This window comes from Salvelinus fontinalis, chromosome 6 (assembly GCF_029448725.1).
Source record: "Salvelinus fontinalis isolate EN_2023a chromosome 6, ASM2944872v1, whole genome shotgun sequence".
Lineage (NCBI taxonomy): Eukaryota > Metazoa > Chordata > Actinopteri > Salmoniformes > Salmonidae > Salvelinus > Salvelinus fontinalis.
The window spans coordinates 57969058-57992231 of NC_074670.1; the positions used below are offsets into that span (position 1 = coordinate 57969058).

The 23174-nt window shown below is 42.3% G+C and overlaps 1 protein-coding gene across 5 annotated transcripts in view; it reads left to right on the forward strand.

Annotated features, from left to right (window-relative positions):
- The window catches only part of diaph2 (diaphanous-related formin 2), a 727774-nt gene that overhangs the window by 219104 nt on the left and 485496 nt on the right, over window positions 1-23174 (forward strand). For 4 of the 5 annotated variants that reach the window (XM_055927231.1, XM_055927234.1, XM_055927233.1 and 1 more), the window contains 5 exons: window positions 3223-3339; window positions 9268-9386; window positions 10456-10520; window positions 12837-12941; window positions 21838-21906. In XM_055927231.1, coding sequence (XP_055783206.1) covers window positions 3223-3339; window positions 9268-9386; window positions 10456-10520; window positions 12837-12941; window positions 21838-21906 — 475 coding nt within the window. The remainder of the gene's footprint in view (window positions 1-3222; window positions 3340-9267; window positions 9387-10455; window positions 10521-12836; window positions 12942-21837; window positions 21907-23174) is intronic. The other variant, XM_055927235.1, reaches the window with a different exon arrangement.

Here is a 23174-nt window from a genome sequence, read left to right on the forward strand (position 1 = left end):
AAAACTGATAGATGTATCTGCTTGAACCCTTTCTTACTGATAGATGTAGCTGATTGAACCCTTTCTTACTGATAGATGTAGCTGTAGCTGCTCACACCCTTTCTTACTTGTAGATGTAGCTGCTCACACCCTTTCTTACTGATAGATGTAGCTGCTGGGACCCTTTCCTACTGATATATGTAGCTGCATGAACCATTTCTTACTGATAGATGTAGCTGCTAGGACCCTTTCTTACTGATAGATGTAGCTGTAGCTGCTCACACCCTTTCTTACTTGTAGATGTAGCTGCTCACACCCTTTCTTACTGATAGATGTAGCTGCTGGGACCCTTTCCTACTGATATATGTAGCTGCATGAACCATTTCTTACTGATAGATGTAGCTGCTAGGACCCTTTCTTACTGATAGATGTAGCTGCTTGACGCCCTTTCATACTGATAGATGTAGTTTCGGGGACCCTTTCTTACTGATATATGTTGCTGATTGGACCCCTATACTGATACTGTTGATGTATATTCTTGGACCCTTTCTTACTGATAGATGTATCTGCTTGAACCGTGTCTTACTGATAGATGTAGCTGCTTGAACCCTTTCTTACTGATAGATGTATCTGCTTGAACCATTTTTTACTGATAGATGTATCTGCTTGAACCGTGTCTTACTGATATATGTAGCTGCATGAACCATTTCTTACTGAGAGATGTAGCTGCTAGGACCCTTTCTTACTGATAGATGTAGCTGCTTGAACCATTTCTTACTGATAGATGTATCTGCTTGAACCGTTTCTTACTGATATATGTAGTTGCTTGCACTCTTTCTTACTGATAGATGCAGCTGCTTGAACCACTTCTTACTGATAAATGTAACTGCTTGTACTCTTTGTTACTGAGAGATGTAGCTGCTGGGACCCTTTCTTACTGATGGATGTAGCTGCTTGTACTCTTTCTTTACTGATAGATGTAGCTGCTTGTACCCTTTCCCAGTCCGGGCTTATACTCTACTAACGTCCCCACTCAGATAGCAGTGTGGCAAGCATATAATTGCATCTCACCGGTTTGGTAATTCTCATCGGCTTCTTCCAGGCTCATACAGGAGTGGGAAGCGATACTTCAGAGAAGCCTGTATTCCCATCCCCTGCGCTCGCCGAATTTGAAATGGGAGAACTATTTTGGTTACAGACGTGGCTGAAGTTAATAGGAAAATGTCAGACGGCATTAAAATGGATTGATTTGCACTGATGGTGGTGGATGGATCATGTGGTTTATGAAATAGTGGGAACAGTTGGAGAGTATGGAGCAGTGTTCTGTCATTTTGGGTGTGTCAAGTCTTTGCACTGGTTGTCAAGTGATGTTCACTCACGCTCAAGTAACTTTTCAGAGGTGATCAATGCTCGATTGTCATTCAACAGCCTTTTGAGACGATGAACTTAACAGTTTTTCCATTGTAGCGGATATAATTTGCTTTAAATAACTTTGATGGGGCCGCACAACTTTGACATGTTCTTTTATGTGGCTAAAAACCCCGAAATGAAACTCGTCCGACCATGTCCTCTCCCCTTATCTGAGGAAGCCAGGCCCTTGGTCCCTCCTTTTAAGCCCTCTGGACTAAACAAGAACACAAATCAGATATATTTGTTTACTGCTGGCTGACCACAGACAAATGTGAATGAATACAGAGCCTCTGACTGTGAAAATGTTTTAGCCCAGACAGTGTATCACCCTGCAGTCAGCAGGTAAATATTTCAGCAGACATTGTTAAAACGTACACTTCATATTATGACGGCAATCAATTTTTCATCCTTCCCAGCTTAACACTGCACTATTCCCCCTCACTCTATTCCCCTTGTTTTCCGCATGTGTGCACAGATTGAAAATAAGACTATTTCTGAGTTATTTTTATAAATTTTTTTACATGCTTTTCAAACATGAATATCCACGGGAGGATCCTTTCTCGAGCAAACTGTTTTGTTTAAGCCCCCTCAAGCTATTTATTTCTCTAAATTCTTTACAGTTTTGGGACTGGGTTTGTTGTTAGTTCAAATAAGATCAAATGTAATCTCGCTATAGATTAAAATTCCATATTCCTCGTAAACACAGATGAAAAACAATACACTGTAAAGTGATCGTGATATTATTCTGAAATCCCACTTGAATATTAAGTTTAAACACATGCACATCTCAAGAGAAATCACTTTTTCCTTGATTTGAACATTTCTCCTTATGGTTTCAATTCCATCCAAATCAACTGTGAGACGTTTTGCCAGGCGCTCCATTTCGCAGCCTCTGACAGTTCTTGATCTGAAACAAATAGCCAGCAATCCAACTCAGAGAAACGGACATAATGAAATGAATAATACACCATAGACAGTGATTTCTTATCTGATTCAACAACTATTTTAGACATCACAAGCCATCGCTCGCACTCCTTGGGGAGACGCATAATCAGTACCTTCAGCAAGTTTAATAACACGTATTTTCTCTTCGACGGACAAGGCACAATCTGAGGCAATATTTTCCATAGTGACTGATCCCCTTTTCATGATTCTCCCTAAATATCCAAACCCAATGGAGTTTTCATGTGATTAATTTCCTCCTCCTTGAAAGGCGCAGAGTGATAGGTGGAACACAGGGACTGTTCTTTATTGCCAAATCCCCTCCTAAAGTTAGCTGTTTACTCTTCTGCCGCTCCCGAGAGGGAAAACAGATGTGAGGAATCGTCGCAGTGTTTGCTTGTGCACAATGACACTTGTCTGAGTACTAGTTCGAGATGGGAAAACAAACACTGTGATTTGAGGATCTTTCAAAATGATTTTGATGGATTTTAGAATGCACTGTCACTATATTATTAGATTGATATAAGCACAGGTTTAAGCACTCCTTCATTCCCATGTCCGTTTAATACCGAAACAGCAATAGGTAAAGCTTAGCTGTGTTAGTACGCCACTGACCGAATAAGGAAATGTGAAATGTGTTATGCATGTGGCTAAATGAGAGGGGTACAATGTGTATATGTGTGAATGTGCTTTTCCACTTGGGAACAGTTCGTCCTATCCTATATGAGGAGAAGTGGTTAAAGGTAATAGAGGACTTGGTTAGAGAAGGCACATGAATTTTAAATGTTTTGCCTTCTCCTTTTAAATGGTCTGTCATAGTAGCCTACTACTATTGCTTTCTCTCAATTTGCTACACTGCCATGACATTATATATCTTAACCCCCTTCTCACTGATATGGGTGAGGTGTACCATCTCCTGTCCAACATGGTGAAAGACACCGGGTCGGAGACCTACTTCCTGTCCATCCTACAGCACCTCCTGCTCATCAGGAACGACTACTACATCAGGTGAGTTCTGCCCACAAACAGCCACATCCCTTCTCACTGCTTTCACAGGAAGACTGCATTTCCACAAGACTGGTCTTGAGAAAAGCATAAGGCTGAAATGTTGACATTAAACAGTCTCTAGTCTATTCCCTCTTTTAGTTTTTTTTCAGTAGTATGTAGCCCCTATAAGGGATACACTTTGCTGTGTAGCGCTAATGCTGCGTTATCAACGCAGAAACCTCAAGAACGTCCACTCCTTGACACCACATTTGAGTAAGGCCAGATAACGAAACATACGCCTGACCCCAGTAGATAAGTGTGCCACAACCCTTGTAAAACTACATTACTTCCTATAGCAAGTGCTATTCTCAAAACCTTGCCATCTCCATCTCCCAGGGGAAAGCATGTAAGCATTCAACATGAAAGATTCACATGTCCATTTTCTCCTCTCAGGGCTTTTCTCTCTCTCTCTCTCTCTCTCTCTCTCTCTCTCTCTCTCTCTCTCTCTCTCTCTCTCTCTCTCTCTCTCTCTCTCTCTCTCTCTCTCTCTATCTATCTATCTATATATATATATATATATATGTAATCACTGTGATCAAAGTGCCAGGGCCGTATCAGAGCAGATCTAATATTCTGTACTTTAGTACGATTAAGTAATTATTCAAATGGCGGCCCGGCTCTGGATTCCTCCTTGGCAGTGTAAATGTGTCAATCACAGGAAAAAAGAGGGAGACAGTGGCGGCTCCTCTGATGGCAATGACAGTGATCAATTTGCTGCTGTGTCAGACTTTTCGCAGAAATAAAATATTTAACAAAAAATAGAGAGAAGACAAGAGGAATTTACCATAGACAAGTTGCTGCTCACTCGGCTGGTATGAATAATGCATTCCTCATCTTGTTGGAGAAAGTGAGAAATAGAAAACACATTAAGTAGCTTGTGCAGCATAGCACCTCAGCACTCCTCTCTGTCTCTTCCCCCCACTACTGACGCCAATGCTCTCCACCACCGACAGTAAAAAAGGATCACTACAAATGCTAATTAAAAATGGATGTGCTTATTAAAGATATGCTTTTAAAAATACATTTCCCACAGCTCTCCCTCCTCCCCTACTCCATGAGGAAGACATAATTCCACATACATCACCGGTCTTTGCGAGGTGCGTTCGGTCTGTCTGACGCAAGGTTCTATATCCAGCTCAGGCCTCAATTCATCATCAATATATCCCTTTTCGGCCACTTTGAACCAGCATATCTTTTCATGTTTCAGATTAAATTGGCTGGTTGGGAAATGGTAGGTCTTTAATTTTAGATTAAAGGGAGACCTTAAGATCATTTTGGGCTTTGATGACCATATCTCTATTGGGATCCAGGGGGGAAGGAAGTGGGCCACTCGTGCTCGCTGTCAGGCCAAATCAGGTGATGGAGCGAAACTTGTCCATAGGTGTATGCGATGGCTTCCTGATCGAAGGGACGCATAACATTCCTATGCCAATATTCCAGCAGAATGTGGACTTTGGTTTCCAGTGTTATACATTTTCAACATGACAGCCATGTACCCTGTTTCAAACACAGGGGAGATGTGTGTGTTCAATTTGGAGGGGGGAGCACCTCTCGAAACCATCACCAATTGGTGAAGGGGGGGACTTGTTTTATTTTCGATAATTAATCTGAGTGCCATGCTTGATGAATGAGAGCACATCAAACCCCTGCTAAATATAGAGCGGATATCCTCTTTTGGAGCGGAGCGATATGGGGATTACACTGGTTATGTGGAGCAGGGCTGGACGAGAGACTGCGAGGGGAGTTAGTGCTGCTGCTAGAATCCCAATGTCATGTGGAGGGGAAAGGTGCCAGAGTGAAGGAGTGAAGGATGGTGCTGGGGACATATGTTGGCTTCTGGAGCCCAGCCTTGCCCAGGCTCTGGTGGGGCCTGACAGTTCTGGGTCACTCGCTCACTCCTTCCCTTCCCTTTCTCAGTTTTCTTGGTGGTAGTGGCAGAGAGGAGCGGGGGATGCTGGGAGAATAGGGTGACTTATTGAGATAATAATGTGGTCTACATCGGCGACAGTACTAAACCGGGTTGCCACAGTGCTAAGCCACACAGGGGCGACGTGCACTCGCTCGATCTCATGACGAGTGGGTGAATCCAGCCATAGGAACAAGACATCTGCCATTTCATGCTTACAAAAACAGTTTTACTTGTTTTGGTTCTTATATCTGTTTACAATATGATAAGACCTGTCCACATTTTAGAGGGAACCCTGATTTCCTCCTTGTCATCACAAATAAAGCCCCACATATAAGATGTACATTATAGTATAAGCAGAAATCCAATAATTTACATATTTGGCCAATATGCACTCGTACGTGTAGTATTTCCATGCATGTTCAGAACTCTCAACATCTTTTGTATATTGAAGTGATCTCTCTGAAATTATATGCGTCCCAACAAATCCAGCCTATTTGGTTGACGATGAGACCTCTGCTCAAAGTAATGAATCTATTTGAGCCACAATGCTCTTATCCCCTGCGCCCCTTTCCAAAGGCAGTAAAGAGAGAGCAGGATTTTGAAAAAAGCTTTAATTTCCTTATCTGCATCGGAGCCTTCTGAGCCTCCCTGCCACGCACCCTGAGTATCAGCAAGCAGCATTGCGCCTGACCACAGAGGCCAGCAGGAAATTAGAGCACAGCAAATCTGCCTAATATAGTCCTCCCTCAGAAAACACATGTGTACACTACCGGTCAAAAGTTTTAGAACACCTATTCATTCAAGGGTTTTTCTTTATTTTTACTGTTTTCTACATTGTAGAATAATAGTGAAGACATCAAAACTATGAAATAACACACATGGAGTCATGTAGTAACCAAAACAGTGTTAAACAAATCAAAATATATTTTATATTTGAGATTCTTCAAATAGCCACCTTTTGCCTTGATGACAGCTTGGCATTCTCTCAACCAGCTTCATGAGGTATTCACTGGGAATGCATTTGAATGAAATGTTAATTTGTGGAATTTCTTTACTTCTTAATGCATTTCAATTAACGGATGTGTCTTCTTAAATGTATTTGTGGAATTCTTTTCCTTAATGCATTTCAGCCAATCAGTTGTGTTGTGAGAAGGAGGGGGTATACAGAAGATAGCCCTTTTGATTAAAGACCAAGTCCATATTATAGCAAGAACAGCTCAAATAAGCAAAGAGAAATGACAGTCCATCATTACTTTAAGACATGAAGGTCAGTCACTACGGAAAGTCACCTGGAATGCATTTTAATTAATAGATGTGCCTTGTTAAGTTATTTTGTGGAATTTCTATCCTTCTTAATGTGTTTGAGTCAATCAGTTGTGTTGTGACAGGGTAAGGGTGGTATACAGAAGAAGTCCATATTACGGCCAGAACAGCTCAAATAAGCAAAGAGAATTGACAGTCCATCATTATTTGGAAGTTTCTTTAAGTGCAGTCGCAAAAACCATCAAGCGCTATGATGGAACTGGCTCTCATGAGGACTGCCACAGGAATGGAAGACCCAGAGTTACCTCTGCTACAGAGGTTAAGTTCATTAGAGTTACCAGCCTCAGAAATTGCAGCCAAAATAAATTCTTCACAGAGTTCAAGTAACAGACACATCTCAACATCAACTGTTCATCGGAGACTGTGTGAATCAGACCTTCATGGTAAAATTACTGCAAAGAAACCACTACTAAAATACACCAATAAGAAGAAGAGACTTGCTAGGGCCAAGAAATATGAGCAATGGACATTAGACCGGTGGAAATTTGTCCTTTGGTCTGAAGTCCAAATTGGAGATTTTTGGTTCCAACCGCCGTGTCTTTGTGAGACTTGGTGTGGGTGAACGGATGATGTCCGCATTTGTGTTTCCCACCGTAAAGCATAGAGGAGGAGGTGTTATGGTGTGAGGGTAATTTGCTGGTGACGCTGTCAGTGATTTATTTAGAATACAAGAAACACTTAACCAGCATGGCTTCCACAGCATTCTGCAGCGATATGCCACCCATCTGGTTTGGGCTTAGTGGGACTATCATTTATTTTTCAACAGGACAGTGACCCAACACACCTCCAGGCTGTGTAAGGGCTGTTTGACCAAGAAGGAAAGTGATGGAGTGCTGCATCAGATGACCTGGCCTCCCCAATCCCCCGACCTCAACCAAATTAAGATGGTTTGGGATGAGTTGGACCACAGAGTGAAGAAAAAGCACCCAACAAGTGCTCAACATATGTGGGACCTCCTTCAAGACTGTTGGAATAGCATTCCAGGTGAAGCTGGTTGAGAGAATGCCAAGTGTGCAAAGCTGTCATCAAGCCAAATGGTGGCTATTTGAAGAAAATCAAATATAAAATACATTTTGATTTGTTGAACACTTTTTTGGTTACTACATATTCTATGTGTGTTATTTTATAGTTTTGAGGTCTTCACTATTATTCTACAATGTAGAAAACAGTAAAAATAAAGAAAAACCCTTGAATAAGTAGGTGTTCTAAAACTTTTGACCGGTAGTGTACATGAGGACCGGTTGGCAATTGTGCCTACGCTCCTAACCCACAGTGTGTTTTAGAGGCTTCTCTCATAGTCACAGTACAAAATGATTCTCTATAAGCCATATTTTGGAGCGGTTTTTAGTTCCGGTTCTCCATTGATGGCGTTTCTTTTTTGTTGTTGTTCAGGATTGTAGTAGGTTTAACCTATTCCCGGGAAACCTCCCCATATAGTTTACGGTAATCATCATCATATATGCATGGATTGTATTTTTTGTTAAACATACAGCATTTCTATCAGCTGTCAGTTAGCACCACTTTAATTACTGTCTGTCACTCAGCACCACTTGAATTACTGTCTGTCACTCAGCACCACTTGAATTACTGTCTGTCACTCAGCACCACTTTAATTAAACAAACTCCAGGTAGTTGTCAAATTAAGTGATTTGTGAAACTTTTGAGACTTGGGAGAGTATATGTTTTTCTTATACACTGCATTCACATATTTTTTTGTGTCACACTAATCATTCCTTTCCATGCTGTACCATACTGCCCTGAGGAAGTAATCCTAATCAAATATGTTGGCATAGACATAAGTACTGTAAATTTGATATGAGTGGCAATAACTCCTCGTAACCTATAAAGAGTCACATTGATTCTGTTAATCCGTGATTTAACTAGCATTGACCAGGAGCAAATGATAGCTGTACCTCTAGTGTGGATTTGAGCCGAGCGACAGTTCCTCAGAAACAGTCCTCATCATAAAAATTCAGCCTCCATGTGCTCAAGTGGGGGGTATTTCTGGTGGGAAAATTGTATTTCTGCTGGCACCATTCAAGGTCATGCTTGGAACATCATTATTTGTCGCTACGGGGCTCAGCTTAAGTTGACATTGTATTTGCTAAATGTCACTTGCAATTAAAGTTGATTATATAACTGGGGAAAGGTCACCCGCCAACTTGGGTGGCGCGAACAGGAGTCCCCGGCCGATTCAGACGCCGCCCGCCGCCACCCGATACCCCATCGTTCTGTCACCCTCCCAAAACACGCAACATGTTCTCTATGCCATTGTGCTTTTAATTACACATATTACACTGATTAGATTTGCATTTCAGGTTTATGGGCACCCTTAATTGACAAAGATGATTGCAAATTAGTGACGGCCGGCTGCGCTCCCCGTTTGTCACCTTGAATAGCCGCGAGTCATGCCGCTCCGAGTTCCACGTCACCAAAATTAATCTTAGCGATTTCACGATCGGCATAAAAGCATGTGATCAAATTTAATTCCGATTTAAAAAAATATATATATATATTTGATTTTATCTGTCATTCTGTGACCTCTAGCTTGGCTAAGGGGATATTTTGTAGAGAATTAGGGCTGTGTAAGTTTGTGTCATTCTCCTGTTCTTTATGTGCATGCTGACAATGTTGTGTTCTGCTCACTGCTCTCCCAGGCCCCAGTACTACAAGGTGATAGAGGAATGTGTGTCTCAGGTGGTTCTCCATCGCAGCGGGATGGACCCAGACTTCGGATACAGAGAGAGACTGGATGTAGACTTCACCCACCTCATCGGTAGGTCTGCCAGAGCTCTGTCTTTCCTCTGACATTTAAAAGGGTGAATTTGCAGCCAGTAGGACACCATTATACACCTCCAAAACTGGTTGAAATTATGTCATTATTAACACATTTGAAAACGTTTTTGGTTTCTGGTTAGAATTACATAATTTCAACCAGTTTTGCCTCCTAGGTCTCCCTAACCTACATACTGTACAATAATGCTTGAATCAGTATCCCTTTTTTAATACTAGTGTTGTTATTCATATTTTGTATCCCAATCGGTCTAAATCATCCTCGGATATATTTTTCTGTTGCACTGCGGACAGCAGGATGTGGGTGTTGCTAAAAAGGGTGCAATATCCCTCTCATTATTATCTGTCCCCATTTCCCCCCTGAGAGTCTTCCCAGAAAAACCTGCAGCCCCTTGACATGTATAGGAAAAGGTAGGCTAATTACAAATAAATAATGCATTACCTGTTAGGTGTGACTGTGGCACATCATGTCTCATCATAAGCACATGGAGATTTCACAGCGTCTTCACTCTGCCGAGGACATTCATCAGCAGAGTTTCTTGAATCCTAGAGGAAACAAGGTCTATTTGCCCCAAATTAGAAATGCAGTCATTCATTTCCTTCAAGTAGAGACAAATTAATGAAATAACTAAGTATTTTTATTTTTATATTTTTGTTCTTCTGTTAGTGTCACTAACAGTTCTGTGGCATCGTGCCGACAAAGTCTCATTAAAAGTTTCCAAGCCCATCCGTGATTTTTTACATTTTTATATCACTGTGCTGTAATGAGCTGAAAACAAATGTTTCGGGGCTTGGTTTTTAAACATTGGCAAACCTGCCGAACAGAATACAAATCTCCTGGGGGATATGTCAAGAAAAGACAGAGCCGACAAATGCCTTTCCCCCCTTTCTTCACTCATTCCCTCTCTGTCTCTCTGATGTAATATTCCTTTTAGGGTTGATCTGGAATCTTAAGTAGGATGTTAACAATGTACAGTGTAATGGAGAGAATCAAAGTCACTTCGTGGGTTCTTACTGTCATTGCTGCTGTCTGCCCTCCTTTTTTCTTACAGATCAGTGCGTGGATAAAGCCAAAGTGGATGAGAGCGAACTGAAGGCTGCTGGGTTCTCCAAAAAGGTAAGGTATCGTGCATCATTCCCCTCAACTCCATTGTTATGCCACCACCACGCTCCCATCAGAAAGCCCCCCGCCAGAGCTCCCGGTGCAGCTATTGATTCTGGGCCCTGATCAATAGCTGGTGAAATAGTTCAACAAACTCTCTCATATGTTTCCGGAATAATGTTTTAAAGTAAAAGCCACAGTGTTGAGGAAATATTGGACTAGCCTAACTCCTGAAGCTTTTATCTACTTTCTAACTGGATGGAGTAGCCTACTTTATTCTGCATCCACACTGATCTTCAAACAGAGGAATAAAGTGCATGAAGTGTATTTTTCCTATGTAATGATAGACAGTACAATCAATTTACACTATATATTTGTGACCGATCGCCTAATCTGACTTTGGTGCAGGTCATGTTATTCACATTACTGTCTCTGGTAAACACACTAAATCAAATCAAATCTGTTTATTTATCACATGCGCAGTATACAGAAGGAGTAAACGGTACAGTGAAATGGTTTCATAGTAGCAATATCAAAAACAAAGTGTCCAAATCAAAATATTGTATAAATTATTATTAGATGATGCTTAACGGACATACTTGTCTAAATTGATCGTCTGGCAAAGTGGAGTCTTTTGTTTAGACATGCAGCTAACTAGCTAAACAATGAACCGGCATAATCCCAACTCATACTACTACCAATACAAACATTGTCATAGCTGGAGTGTGAATCTGCAGATAGCTAAAGGGCTACTGTAACCAACTAGGTTCAATGTTAACTCGTTAACATTAGGCTATAACTAGCAATGCAAATGGATTTCTGATTCAAATAATATTACTACACAGATCATACCCATAACGTTAGCTAGCAAGCCAGCAAGCTAACGTTCGCCAGCTAGCAAACAGCACGCTTTAACTTGCAATGAAAATTAGAAACCTATAATATCTGAAAATGTAGCTAGACTCTTATCCGTATACATGGATATACTACGGTTCCCAATGACCGTGGCGTATGCAGGAAGTAGGCCATCACTTTCTTTCAACTGATCTGTTAATAGCACCTGCTAAATTCGGGGCATCAATCTTGTTGAGGAAAGTAGCAAAGCTTTTGTAGTTCTCGATGGCTAACATTATATCTTTAAAAAATGGTGCGGTAGAAAGAACTGTCAACACATACTGAACAGCTCACGTTATAGACAGAACCATGCTCCTCTACATGGCAGACCAATCCAAACTCATCTCCCGGCATGTCCAGCCCATCCATAATCTCAGCCAATCATGACTACCAACAAAGCTTGTAATTTAACGATTTCATTCATCTTTACGGATGGAATATAAGTTTGTAATTTAAACACATGAAAGTTCACATATTCCAGAATGCATTTCTGCCAATAAAATATATATATATTTTTTTTTTTCTTTAACATACTGGGCGGCAGCATAGCCTAGTGGTTAGAGCATTGGACTAGTAACCGAAAGGTTGCAAGATCGAATCCCCGAGCTGACAACGTACAAATATGTCGTTCTGCCCCTGGAAAAAGGCAGTTAACCCACTGTTCCTAGGCTGTCATTGAAAATAAGAATTTGTTCTTAACTGACTTGCCTAGTTAAATAAAGGTAAAAAAAAAAAAAAAATGCCCCTCCTGTTTAGTGACACACAACATTTCCTGAAACGAGTCACATTTTTTTAGTACACCACCAGTACTGGTACTTCCAGCAGAATCCCCCAGAAGTGTTTTGGTGCATGTGACTCAGACCTTAGACATGGTACTCTAGTTTGAACCAGTCTGTCACATGCACCAAAACACTTCTGGGGGATTCTGCTGGAAGTACCAGTACTGGTGGTGTACAAAAAAAATGTGACTCGTTTCAGGAAATGTTGTGCGTCACTACCAAACAGGAGAGGCATTTTTTTTTTAAACCTTTATTTAACTAGGCAAGTCAGTTAAGAACAAATTCTTATACTGTATCACCATTCCACATATGCCCCCACAGTCCCCCCACACCCCTGCCCACCCTGTGTGTGGGACATCAGAGGCGTCCTGGGTGTGAGTGGAATGAGAGCAGTGTCCCCCCTGTGGCGACAGTGAAAACATTGTCCTGACACAGGTTGCTTTCCCACAAAGGTTTGATCCGTCATCAACACATGAAAGCCGGACCCAAACCACAGCCAGTGGATGACAGGGTAGAGGCCACAAAAGGCCTATGAATAGAGGTGGGAGATGGGGCCAAGTGCGTGCGAGACAGTGTGTGTTGACGTGGCCAGCAGTTGGCCATTCACTTGAGACACCCTGGTCCTGACCGGAGTGTGTGTTGTGTTGAATTGTTGCAGTTCGATGAAGAGTTCAGCGCCCGGCAGGAGGCCCAGGCTGAGTCCCAGAAGAAAGAGGAGAAAATCAAAGAGCTGGAAGGGCAGATCTGCAATCTGAAGACCCAGGTAAGGACCAGAGGAGACAGGAGGAACATACACACCCACTACTCCAGACTGCAGTCTGAAGCCACAAGCTCTCCATAGAGGTCTTGTACAGTGTTGACAAATACATACACAGTCTGTACCACAGGTTTTACCCGAAATACATAGTCTCTACCACTGGAAACCCAACCTCATTGCTTAGTTTAATGTTCAAAACAGTATTGAGGAAGGCATAAAAAAAAGGGTTGGGGCAAGCAGCAAACATTAATCACATCATATTTACACTGGCAAGAAACATTATGTGAACCCTTTGGAAATACTTGCATTTCTGCATAAATTGGTCATAAAATTTGATCTGATCTTCATCTAGGTAACAACAATAGACAAACACAGTCTGCTTAAACTAATAACACACAAACGATTAATGTTTTCATGTCTTTATTGAACACACCGTGTAAACATTCACAGTGCAGGGTGGAAAAAGTATGTGAACCCTTGGATTTATTAAGTCCCTCCTTTGGCAATAATAACCTCAACCAACCGTTTTCTGTAGTTGCGGATCAGACCTGCACAACGGTCAGGATGAATTTTGTACCATTTCACTTTTCAAAACTGTTTCAGTTCAGCAATATTCTTGGGATGTCTGGTGTGAACTGCTCTCTTGTGGTCATGCCACAGCATCTCAATCGAGTTGAAGTCAGGACTCTGACTCTGACTTGCCACTACTTCTGTGTTTTGGGTCATTGTCCTGTTGCATCACCCAACTTGTTGAGTTTCAATTGGCGGACAGATAGCCTAACATTCTCCTACAAAATGTCTTGTTAAACTTGGGAATTCATTTTTCCTTCGATGATAGCAAGCTGTCCAGACCCTGAGGCAGCAAAGCAGCCCCAAACCATGATGCTCCCTCCACCATACTTTACAGTTGGGATGGAGTTTTGATGTTGGTGTGCTGTGCCTTTTTTTCTCCACACAGAGTTGTGTGCTCCTTCCAAACAACTCAACTGTAGTTTCATCTGTGCACAGAATATGTTGCCAGTAGCGCTGTGGAACATCCAGGTGCACTTTTGCAAACTTCAGACGTGCAGCAATGTTTTTTTTGGACAGCAATGCCTTCTTCCGTGGTGTCCTCCCATGAGCACTATTCTTGTTTAGTGTTTTATGTATCGTAGACTCGTCAACAGAGATGTTAGTATGTTCCAGAGATTTCTGTAAGTCTTTAGCTGACACTCTAGGATTCTTCTTAACCTCATTGAGCATTCTGCACTGTGCTCTTGCAGTCATCTTTGCAGGACGGCCACTCCTAGGGAGAGTAGCAACAGTGCTGAACTTTCTCCATTTATAGACAACTTGTCTTACTGTGGACTGATGAACATCAAGGCTTTTAGAGATACTTTTGTAACCCTTTCCAGCTTTATGCAAGTCAACAATTCTTAATCTTAGGTCTTTTGAGATCTCTTTTTTTCGAGGCACGGTTCACATCAGTCAATGCTTCTTGTGAATAGCAAACTCAAATTTTGTGAGTTTTTTTTGTAGGGCAAGGCAGCTCTATCCAACACCTCCAATCTCGTCTCATTGATTGAACTCCAGGTTAGCTGACTCCTGACTCCAATTAGCTTTTGGAGAAATGTTAGCCTTGGGGTTCACATACTTTTTCCAACCTACGCTGTGAATGTTTAAATGATGTATTCAATATAGAAAATGTATTCAAAATACAATTTGTGTGTTATTAGTTTAAGCACACTATTTTTGTCTATTGCTGTGACTTAGATGAAGATCAGATCAAATTTGATGACCAATTTATGCAGAAATCCAGGTAATTCCAAAGGGTTCACATACTTTTTCTTGCCATTGTAGTTGTTTCTCCAAAGCATGTTGGTCCAAGTTGACCTTTTACTGCAGCGAGCTGGATCAGGGTCACACGAGTGTTTCTTCGTAGTCTTAAACAAGTCCACTTTGAAACTAAAGTATACACCTCACACACAATGTTATGGGCTTAAAAAAGACAACACCTGTACCATGTCAGATATAGAGTTAAAATTAATTCAATGTTGAATTTGCATTGCACTATTACACTTTATATACATTTCAGAAGATTGAAATATAACAAAACCGTTTGACAGAGAAACGCCAGATTTTCGGCTTTCAAACAATTATGTTTATTTATTATTCATAACATTCCTCCCTAAAGGACGATTTGATCATTTGACTGTAGGAAAGGACTACTCCGGTTGTGAGAAAAAAAATACTTTTACTAATTTGGTCAAATTGAAACCTTTCTACCCCAATCACGGATGCCAGGCTGTAAGTGGGTATTTTCCAGCCATACGGGAGCGTTTGATTCAATAAAGGGTTCATCTCCTTTTTAAGATGTCGGATTTGATATTGGTTGAATTGCTCCATGGCAGCCTGTTCCATGCAATTGTATTATCACAGAGATGGATTTCATTTCTTCTCTGGCCTTGGCATCCCCATCTTTTCCCAGACAAAACCCCTCAAACCTAAGCACAGAAAATGACTGCTATTTCCTCCTTAACCCAATTTGAAACACTTCAGTGTTGCCTTGGGACAAAAGGGCAGTTTGCTTCCCTGCTTACTGAATGTAATATAAGCCAGTGTTGAAAGATGGTATGGCATCTAGTAGCTGAGATTGTTTTCCTCCAAACAAAATTCTGTGGCAAATGTCCGCGCTCCCCATCCCTTTTCCACACCTGCACATTTAGCTCTGTACTGCATCGCCGGGACTTTTTCCAAAGACAAGTTGCTGTCATTAAGGTCCCTTTCAGCCTCAGTGATCATTTATTCTCAGTATTAGCGCACGGCGTGAGGCTTGGTCCTCTTCCTGTCTAGACAGAGGCAAGTTTTTTTTCTTTCTTCCCCGATTGCACTTAATTTGTGTGCAGTCCTCACTCCCCCACTTCATCTGCCTGAGTGCCATGTCGCCACTCGTTACCTTCTCTCTCGGCCAAAGTCGTTCATCATTCACTCATCGCCCCAACGATTGCCTGCCCGCTGCATGCACATATTCATGAGGCCAACATGGTGGCCGGGTCCCGTCCGCACCTCTCATCCTCTCTTTTTCTCTGGTCTCTATATTTCTGTTTTTTTTCTCTCTGTCTTCTCTCTCTCTGCTTTGTCTTCTCTCTCTCTCTCTGCTTTGTCTTCTCTCTCTCTCTCTCTGCTTTGTCTTCTCTCTCTCTCTCTCTGCTTTGTCTTCTCTCTCTCTCTCTCTCTGCTTTGTCTTTTTTCTCTCTCTCTCTCTGCTTTGTCTTTTCTCCTGCTCTTGCTTTGTCTTCTCTTCTGCTCTTGCTTTGTCTTCTCTTCTGCTCTATCTGCTTTGTCTTCTCTCTTGCTCTATCTGCTTTGTCTTCTCTCTCTCTATCTGCTTTGTCTTCTCTCTCTCTCTATCTGCTTTGTCTTCTCTCTCGCTATCTGCTTTGTCTTCTCTCTTGCTCTATCTGCTTTGTCTTCTCTCTCGCTCTACCTGCTTTGTCTTCTCTCTCTCTATCTGCTTTGTCTTCTCTCTTGCTCTATCTGCTTTTTCTTCTCTCTCTTGCTCTATCTGCTTTGTCTTCTCTCTCTTGCTCTATCTGCTTTGTCTTCTCTCTCTCTCTATCTGCTTTGTCTTCTCTCTCTCTCTCTATCTGCTTTGTCTTCTCTCTCTCTCTGCTTTGTCTTCTCTCTCTCTCTGCTTTGTCTTCTCTCTCTCTCCCTATCTGCGTTGTCTTCTCTCTCTCTCTATCTGCTTTGTCTTCTCTTTCGCTATCTGCTTTGTCTTCTCTCTCGCTCTACCTGCTTTGTCTTCTCTCTCTCTATCTGCGTTGTCTTCTCTCTTGCTCTATCTGCTTTTTCTTCTTTCTCTTGCACTATCTGCTTTTTCTTCTCTCTCTTGCTCTATCTGCTTTGTCTTCTCTCTCTTGCTCTATCTGCTTTGTCTTCTCTCTCTCTCTATCTGCTTTGTCTTCTCTCTCTCTCTCTATCTGCTTTGTCTTCTCTCTCTCTCTCTATCTGCTTTGTCTTCTCTCTCTCTCTCTATCTGCTTTGTCTTCTCTCTCTCTCTCTATCTGCTTTGTCTTCTCTTTCGCTCTATCTGCTTTGTCTTCTCTTTCGCTCTACCTGCTTTGTCTTCTCTCTCGCTATCTGCTTTGTCTTCTCTCTTGCTCTATCTGCTTTGTCTTCTCTCTCGCTCTACCTGCTTTGTCTTCTCTCTCGCTCTACCTGCTTTGTCTTCTCTCTCGCTCTACCTGCTTTGTCTTCTCTCTCTCTATCTGCGTTGTCTTCTCTCTTGCTCTATCTGCTTTTTCTTCTTTCTCTTGATCTATCTGCTTTTTCTTCTTTCTCTTGCTCTATCTGCTTTTTCTTCTCTCTCTTGCTCTATCTGCTTTTTCTTCTCTCTCTTGCTCTATCTGCTTTTTCTTCTCTCTCTCTATCTGCTTTGTCTTCTCTCTCTCTCTATCTGCTTTGTCTTCTCTTTCTCTCTCTATCTGCTTTGTCTTCTCTCTCTCTCTATCTGCTTTGTCTTCTCTCTCTCTCTCTATCTGCTTTGTCTTCTCTCTCGCTATCTGCTTTGTCTTCTCTCTCGCTCTACCTGCTTTGTCTTCTCTCTCTCTCTATCTGCGTTGTCTTCTCTCTCTTGCTCTATCTGCTTTGTCTTCTCTCTCTTTCTCTATCTGCTTTGTCTTCTCTCTCTCTCTATCTGCTTTGTCTTCTCTCTCTCTCTCTATCTGCTTTGTCTTCTCTCTCTATCTGCTTTGTCTTCTCTTTCGCTATCTGCTTTGTCTTCTCTCTCGCTCTACCTGCTTTGTCTTCTCTCTCTCTATCTGCTTTTTCTTCTCTCTCTTGCTCTATCTGCTTTTTCTTCTCTCTCTTGCTCTATCTGCTTTGTCTTCTCTCTCTCTCTCTCTCTATCTGCTTTGTCTTCTCTCTCTCTCTCTATCTGCTTTGTCTTCTCTTTCGCTATCTGCTTTGTCTTCTCTCTCTCTCTCTATCTGCTTTGTCTTCTCTCTCGCTCTACCTGCTTTGTCTTCTCTCTTGCTCTATCTGCTTTTTCTTCTCTCTCTCTTGCCCTATCTGCTTTGTCTTCTCTCTCTATCTGCGTTGTCTTCTCTCTCTCTCTCTATCTGCTTTGTCTTCTCTCTCTCTGCTTTGTCTTCTCTCTCTCTCCCTATCTGCGTTGTCTTCTCTCTCTCTCTCTCTCTATCTGCGTTGTCTTCTCTCTCTCTCTCTATCTGCGTTGTCTTCTCTCTCTCTCTCTATCTGCGTTGTCTTCTCTCTCTATCTGCGTTGTCTTCTCTCTCACTCTCTATCTGCGTTGTCTTCTCTCTCACTCTCTATCTGCGTTGTCTTCTCTCTCTCTCTATCTGCGTTGTCTTCTCTCTCTCTCTATCTGCGTTGTCTTCTCTCTCTCTCTCTATCTGCTTTGTCTTCTCTCTCTCTCTCTATCTGCTTTGTCTTCTCTCTCTCTGCTTTGTCTTCTCTCTCTCTCCCTATCTGCGTTGTCTTCTCTCTCTCTCTCTCTATCTGCGTTGTCTTCTCTCTCTCTCTCTATCTGCGTTGTCTTCTCTCTCTCTCTCTATCTGCGTTGTCTTCTCTCTCTCTCTCTATCTGCGTTGTCTTCTCTCTCTCTCTCTATCTGCGTTGTCTTCTCTCTCACTCTCTATCTGCGTTGTCTTCTCTCTCTCTCTCTATCTGCGTTGTCTTCTCTCTCACTCTCTATCTGCGTTGTCTTCTCTCTCACTCTCTATCTGCGTTGTCTTCTCTCTCACTCTCTATCTGCGTTGTCTTCTCTCTCTCTCTATCTGCGTTGTCTTCTCTCTCTCTCTATCTGCGTTGTCTTCTCTCTCTCTCTATCTGCTTTGTCTTCTCTCTCTATCTGCTTTGTCTTCTCTCTCTCTCTATCTGCTTTGTCTTCTCTCTCTCTCTATCTGCTTTGTCTTCGCTCTCTCTCTATCTGCTTTGTCTTCGCTCTCTCTCTATCTGCTTTGTCTTCGCTCTCTCTCTATCTGCTTTGTCTTCTCTCTCTCTCTCTATCTGCTTTGTCTTCTCTCTCTCTCTCTCTCTATCTGCTTTGTCTTCTCTCTCTCTCTCTCTCTCTCTCTCTCTCTCTGCTTTGTCTTCTCTCTCTCTCTCTCTCTATCTGCTTTGTCTTCTCTCTCTCTCTCTGCTTTGTCTTCTCTCTCTCTTTCTATCTGCTTTGTCTTCTCTCTCTCATTGCATGAGGCAGTGTCATCCTCTGCTTACCTGCTTTCCCTGAGTGCACCTTTTTAAGCACTGTGTTTCCAGGCTTTTCCCCCTCCCCCTAACAGGCCCCCGGTCTTTTGAAGCCAGTCTGTTTGTGGTGCATTAACAGGTAGTGTAGCGGAGTGAAGCCCCCGAGAGTCAGCTCCTTCTCTTCCTGCCGTCTCTGAACGCGCCTTCAAAGGCTGCTGGAGCTTTGCACATCAACAGACATCTGCCTCAGCAGGGAAACATCTAATGTGCTTGGCGAGAGCTCCCATGAATATGGCTGCGAGTTCTTCAAATAACATCCAGGGAGTGTGTTGGTCTAAAAAGGGGTTCGATGTAAACATATATGTTGTCACGCACTGCATGGCAGGAATGCGCTCGTGGTCAAATTGGTGTCTTTATGAAATGTGTATGTGTAGTATAAGGTGATTTTTCAAAGGTTTTCTTCTATTGCTTTCACACTGGAGGCACAGAGAAAGACGGGTACCTTTTGAGTAGGATCTTCCTCACTAGGAACACTCTTGCTAAGAACAGACATGCGTCGTCAATTTGATCTCTTCGGGCATACTGTAGGAGATGAGCCATAGCTCTCATGACACTCCGCTTCATGACACAGATTATTTTGTTTATCTGGCAACACGTTATCAGGAGGTACACATTTTGCAATCACAGCAATATTTAGGTTGCGGTGCTGAAGTCTTGCAATGGAGCACATAAATGGAAATGTAGGCGCTAACAAGATACTCCGTTTCAATAAGACAATTCTTTGAATTCTAAAGTGTATCCTTCCTGATGATGTACAGGCCTGTTCCTTCGCTTGAAAACAAAGTTTCTAGTCAACCTGTTTTGAAAGGGTTGAAACTGCAACAGATGAACACAGTGTTGTACTAAGCCATTATCTTCCGGAGTGCAGCACCTCTAAATCCATGCGAAGACACTACACTCAGATTGTTCATCAAAGCTGCTGTGGTGGTGCATCTGTCGTTTTATTGAATATGAATGAAGTGGGATCTCTGTTCACATCTCGTCGACAGAGCTCTTCGTGGAAATAAAAACGCGTCTCTCTGTCTCCTAGCCCCTGCTACTTCACCTTGTCTGTGAACCGACGGATTTAATGAGAGCCTGTCTCAGGGAGCTTCCACCTTTTGATGTGTCTGTTTGATTATCCCCGCGATCCGATCGAGCACAGGTTTTGCCTGTAAACATCGACAAAACGCAATGAAAACACATCAAATGGAACTAATCCACCTCCCACCCCTGCCAACCCCTACGAACCCACCTCAGCTCAGAGATAACAGGGGAGGCGTTCGTAGAATTGGATGAGGGTGAGATGAATAATTTTCAGGTGAGGTAGATACCTTGGACCTACTCTGTGCCATGCCATTAATGGGCTTGAACAACCTGGAGGTCATGTAGCTGAACCAGCATGGCCAGGAATGAAGTTGGAAGGTATAGCGGATCACTCTCTTCTATCTGGCTCTGCCAGTCTACCTGCAGACCTCTCTCATTCCCAGACTGGATTGAGCTTGTAATGAATGCAACAGGCCTCTCGATACAACCACCACTGTCATGTGTTCGCAGTGGTTGTCAAGTAATTCACCGTAGCAAGTGTATAACATGCATGTTTCTCTGGCTGCTATTAACCTTAAAACATTTGTTCATGTCAATACCTTCAATACCTTAGGTTTAATACATGAGTGTATTGTACTTGTGTAATGTACTTGAGTTCCATCAATCACATCTTTGAGTCTAAGATATGCCTGAGGGGTTAAAGTTCCATGCCATCCACTTATCCTGTGGTTACAGTTTTTAAAATAGAGGCCTTGAACTCTCCATAGTCCATAGTTAAGGATGGAGTGTAAAATACATTTTTCCCCATTCAGCTTAAGATTGCACTTTACAACCACGTTCTAAACTTTGGTGAAATTGAAGTCCTTATTCGTTCTCCTTTAGGAACGCTTCCATCACCTTTTCCATTACACATGTTCAATATTTAATACTCCTCAGTCCACAGTAAGGCTGTTCTGTAGGAACGACTCCATATAAATATGTTTCACTCCGCAGTTGAGTTTGTACCTATCTATGCAACGGCTGTTATTAAGACGTTGGAATGTGACGAGGTCATATAGAGTGAAATATCAAAGCGACAACAACATCTTTGGGATAAAATCAATGCCTGTCGTATATATCTGAGAGGGGAAAGTAGGGAATGCGATTTGCTAGAACTTATTAGAACGTAGCGTTCCAAAGGGGACCATTGAATGGGTTTTGAGGATACAAAAAGAAATGTCTTCCACTGTGTGAACATATTGATGGCTGTTTCATCTCGGCTCTGTAGATTACCAAATTAGGTTATTTTCCATCTCATACAAAATACACTTTTAAATGCTGAAAATGACTTTGCTTGTTTGAGGATATGAAATAAATGTGATCTTGGTATTCTATGTGACAGGTAGTACTAATTTATCTATATTAATTTCATCATAACCATGTTTTAACTGGGAATTTCTCTGTCACCTACTCCTCTGCTTCACCTGTCTGTGCCTGGTGTTGGCCTGTGTTCTCTGTTAACAAAAGTGCTGGTGTTTCTCTTGTCTGTCTAGCTAACCACCCTCTTTATGTGCCTCTCTGTTGCTCTCTGTATATGTGTGTATGTCTGGGTGTCTGTTGTGTGTTTGTGTGTCCGTCTGTACAGTTAGCTAGCGAGGCAAACAAGCTCAAAGAGGCTCAGAAAGTCATCAGTGAAGCTGAGTGCCAGGTGCAGGTGGGTGATACCTTTGCGTCCGTGCCCCTCCCTTCCCTTTCATTCTTCTGGCATGGTTGACTGGTATTGACTGCACATTGAGAAACCTCATCTTGAATTAACTCATGAATGCCCCAAATTCAATCAACGCATTACAAGTATGATGATTGCTCTGAACTTTGCATATGATTGATTTTCAATAATTGTTCAGTGATCTACATTATATTCCTCATAATTCCTCATAATCTGTTAATAGTGCCACACTCTTGGTCTGTAATTGGAGAATGCAATGAAGTTTGATTTCCTTGCATCATACTAAACAAACAATGAGTAATAATCTGTGAGATTTTTATATTTTTTTTATTTCACCTTTAATTAACTAGGCAAGTCACTTAAGAACATTCTTATTTACAATGACGGCCTAACCCAGACGACGCTGGGCCAATTGTGCGCTGCCCTATGGGACTCCCAATCACAGCCGGTTGTGATACAGCCTGGAATCGAACCAGGTCTGTAGTGATGCCTCTAGCACTGAGATGCAGTGCCTTAGAGTGGCTTCCGAGTGGTGCAGTGGTCTAAGACAGAAACATCTGGGGTGGCAGGGTAGCCTAGTGGTTAGAGCGTTGGACTAGTAACCGAAAGGTTACAAGATCGAATCCCCGAGGTGACAAGGTAAAAATCTGTCGTTCTGCGCCTGAACAAGGCCGTTGAACCACTGTTCCTAGGCCGTCATTGAAAATAAGAATTTGTTCTTAACTGACTTGCCTAGTTAAGTAAAATAATCTCAAATGAACTGTTCCATAGAAGATAATCAAACGTGGACGTGTTCGACTGTTGTGATGTAATTCTCCCCAATAAACACCTTATGACTGAATCTCTGCTTTGCTCATTAGAGCCGAGATTGGGGGAAGGTTTAATTGCGTAATAGTCCAAGTTAATTACCCACCCGTCTGACCTTCCCCCCATCGAGGTCTAGAAGCTGTGGACCCCTCAATGAACGGGTTAGATTTCAAATCACTCCATACTCCTACGCTAATCAGCGCTCCAGATGAGGATGGCCTAGCAAGAGGGCTAGCTGCCAAGAAGCCATTAGGAGGCTCACCTCTCTCTTGCTCCCAGCTAACTGTGGTCAGTGGAGCTGGAGCTGCCAAGACCCGGCCAAAACACAGCACCATTGGTCTGTAAACAGCCTTTTAAAATGGATGTTTGAACCAGAGAAACCAAAACAACTATGTTGCTATAGGGAGAAGGTGCTTGAAGATGCTTGCTGCTATGATTGGAGGATGTAG